General features: G+C 40.3%; 1 protein-coding gene across 1 annotated transcript; it reads right to left on the bottom strand.

Moving 5' to 3' along the window:
• Positions 1-508: 508 nt before the first annotated feature.
• Positions 509-3,279, bottom strand: LOC123705540 (BTB/POZ domain-containing protein kctd15). The gene is made up of 3 exons (XM_045654370.1): positions 3,229-3,279; positions 2,303-2,511; positions 509-725 (listed from the first exon to the last, which is right to left on the bottom strand). The coding sequence occupies exons 1-3, from the start codon at positions 3,243-3,245 to the stop codon at positions 625-627; spliced, it is 327 nt and encodes a 108-aa protein (XP_045510326.1). The 5' UTR covers positions 3,246-3,279; the 3' UTR covers positions 509-624.
• Positions 3,280-3,562: the final 283 nt, after the last annotated feature.

Below are 3,562 nucleotides of genomic sequence, written 5' to 3'. Positions count from 1 at the left end.
TGCTACAAAAACGACATTAGCTGCACCATGCGGTCGAAACGTGTAAACAGTGTAAATAAACTGTAGCGCTCCGACATTCGAGTGAACCTGAAAAATGTATGTCGTAGTTCCCTTGTCTCTGTTTAGATGGCTCTTAGGTAAACCATCGAATCGCCCCATAAAGCGCTTAAAGCTTAAGTTTAAGGAACATACTCATACTACGTAACACGTTGATGTTGGGAAGATCTTTAAAACACTAAGATTAGTCACGTGATGTTAGATTGTTAGAATTAGTGGTGGGTTAGACATTTTTTCGTAGTAAATCTCGCCTAAAGTAATTTCGAAATTTTTTGGTTTATGCTCGAATACGGTGCGCATAGGTATTTCAATTTACTCGTATTATAATTTATTATACGCATGAAGTAGTCTTATAATAAACGGTGCAAAATAAAGCAATTTGACTCAAATTATTTTCTTTTGTTGCACTTTCTGCCTGTGAAATGATTGAAAATTGCACTGTTCAAAGCTACCTAAGAACTTAAAGGAAGAGTGATCTCTGCATATACTACGAGTGGTTACAGAAAGGGGTCGAAAAATCTTGAAAAATAATTCACGTGGGTACGTCGCCTTAGTTCCACTTACCGCTTACTGCGCTTGAGGTTCCGGCTCGGCGGGGCGGGCGTCCCACTCAACTTTCACCTTCGGTTCACGAGCTGCTTTCCAGCGTCCCAAGTCCTCCACCATTTCTGTTGCAATCATACAAGAATTTCTTTGATGTAATAATGGGTTAAACATGCGTTTGATGGGCCCTCTTCACGTTGGGCTGCGTTAGGCGAGTAGAGGCAATCACGATAGTGTAGAGGGCCTAAATGTGTGATCTGCCGACATTATAAATAGGTTCACAACCACCGTGATCACATCAAACATCGACGATCATTTGTTGGACCAACATTGCCCATTTTGAAGCGAGCCCATAATAAGAGTTAAATATCGCAAGGCCACAGTATAGCGTTATGCATGACTTCACATCGCATAGCGCAGTCTGCAAGAAGTTCGGAAGTAAGTACAAAGTTCATTATGATAAGTTCCATCGCTTGGCATTTAGCATTCTAAAGCTCGCTGAATCTAAATATCAACAAGTTGAATGTATACAGCACACAATAAAAAAAATTGTTAGTCACAGACGATAAATAAATGGAAAGAGCATCGAATCCCATCTTATGATCAAATATTATATATTCTTTAAAACGGTCCAATATTTACATGCATTTAATATAACAAAACTAAAAATTAAAATATTATAAACATTTTTATCAAAGCTTACTTACATCCCTGTACAAAATATTCAGCTCAACAGGTGTATTATATACAAACTCCTTATAACACGCTAATACGGATTCGGTATTGCACTTGACTTGTTCCACGTAACTATAAAGTACCCGAGCGCAAGTGGCGGGCGTTTGTAGCGCCATCTTCAAGAAGCTTTCGCATTACAAAGTGCTTTGCATTTCATCTAAGAGTCCTTGAAATAGGAGCATTCTAGCAAGATCTTAAAGACTTACAAAATGTATGTTATAATTCCTATGAAATTCCCTTGTGCACATTACAAGCACGTTTAGAATAAATCAATACAACCTCGCTAACAATTTCTAACGCGCAACACGTAGCATAAGTCTTACGAAGATGCTAATTGAGAACGCTTGAAAGCGAACTCCTCGTTTGAAGCTGGCTCATTCATATACACAGTTTTCTATGTTGGACCTCAGAATTTCTAAGAAGCTTATTAGTGGAATTCGCCATTATGTACAAGAGCAACTTTGAAGGGTATGTCACAAAGCAGAATATTATGTAATATTAATTGAGCGCTCGAGCTCATTAAAATCGCATTACAATAAACTTGTACATTTCGTCGAAGGACGACATTCATAATACGAAGTTAACATTCATAAAATAGTAATAGCATTTGCATAATCTTTTATCATAATATAAAGGATGACTGGTGAAATATACTTTGAACGATTCCCGTTGTATGAAATTAAAGTCAGTCCTTAACTTTTATCCTTTTTTGCTATAAAGAAGTGTAGGCACGCGCTCCTGCCATCATTTCGATTCAATCACGCGGTGGCCTTAGCACACAGTCCTAGGCTACCATGGTAGACTCATAACTATACCCAATAACTTACATAAAATGCTTAATTTGTTTTTTAACACAACTTTAAAAATTTACTTAGTAAAATCTCTTGGTATCATATCCTGGAGTTTAAAGAATATGTTACCAGTCACCTTAAAATTAATTAATAATGCGATTTTTTTTAATACTTACGGTGTAGCTGGAAATATTCAGCCTCAGTGACCAGGAGGTCATAATCAGCGAAGTTGTTGGGCAGGATCAGCCGGCAGTTCCTGAGATAGTTCAGGATGTGGCGGAACATTCCGCCATCACGGTCGATGAAGTAGTGCTGCTTCAGGCTGTCCAGCACCAGCGGTATGGCGCCAGAGAACATCCTGCCAAGGCGGGAGTCCGGGAACCTGCTGTTATTTTACTAAAATTATCGCGGGATTTCTATAGATAAGGATAGGCGTAAGGCTATTGACTCAAAACTTACTAAGACGTACAGTCTAATCTTAGAAGTTGTTAATTAATAAGACAAATGTAAATAATTAAATAAACGAATATGCCGAGTTCCAAAATTGAAAACGAAACCTGATACTCTATTCATTCCTAACGCCGTGAGCAGTATAATTACTCCTTTTGTCCGAATCCAACGAATTTGGGATGAGTTTGAATCAGTTAAAACTTATAGATTACGGATACAAAATTCAGAGCATTCTTCGATTTACTGGGGGTCATTTAAACGCACACAAAAGTAACTCTTAACAACTACGGCGTAGGATAAAAGTGGCGCGAGGTTTGTCCGCATGGCTGCCGGCTACGCTTGTGGCTCGGATTGGATAAACCATGCTTATTTACGATCCTGCCAAAATAACTGGGAAACTGAGAACAGGCGAACAAGTTTTAAAATCTGACAAATGTTTTTGATAGCTTGAAAACCACGCCACGTGCACGGTATAAGTAATTTACATCACGCATTATGAGATGCTATCGTTTGATTATCAATTTCACAGTGTTATTTCGGTTTAGCAATATTCCTTGAAAACTTGTTTTGGATATATTTTAGTCATTTTTAAATTCGTAAGTGTAAAAGTTACAATAGAGCCGCTTTAAAACCAAATATATTGGATACTTACACAGTCAGCGTCTCCATGGATGATGTATAAATCACCCCGCCGACATCGATATGCACCGGCGCCGTCATGTGGTTGGGCACCGCAATGCGCGGCATGCAGTAGCGCGGCTCTGGCGCGTACGTCATCTCATATCCAGGGTGCTCGTGGATGTGCCCTGCCCCGTGGTATCTATGCGGGGTCATCTCGCACTGCAGCGAGCGAATGTCTTGCACTTTGTCGTACATGCCGTACCAGCCGCTGTCCACGGATTGGCCGACGTAGGGGCGAGGGCGGTAGGGCCAGGTGTCCGGGCGGGGGTTGTGCGGCTGCACGTGGATAGGCCCGTGCGTGTGGG

The sequence above is a fragment of the Colias croceus genome, chromosome Z, assembly GCF_905220415.1.
Source record: "Colias croceus chromosome Z, ilColCroc2.1".
NCBI lineage: Eukaryota > Metazoa > Arthropoda > Insecta > Lepidoptera > Pieridae > Colias > Colias croceus.
The sequence above is the reverse complement of the archived record's forward strand: the minus strand, read 5'-3'. Positions and strand labels throughout refer to the sequence as shown.

Bases quoted from the DNA above. Each gene is read 5' to 3' on its own strand.
- LOC123705540 (XM_045654370.1), bottom strand. The intron at 726-2,302 runs GTAAGTATTAAA...TGATTGCAACAG, and splicing joins TGAATATTTCCAGCTACACC to AAATGGTGGAGGACTTGGGA.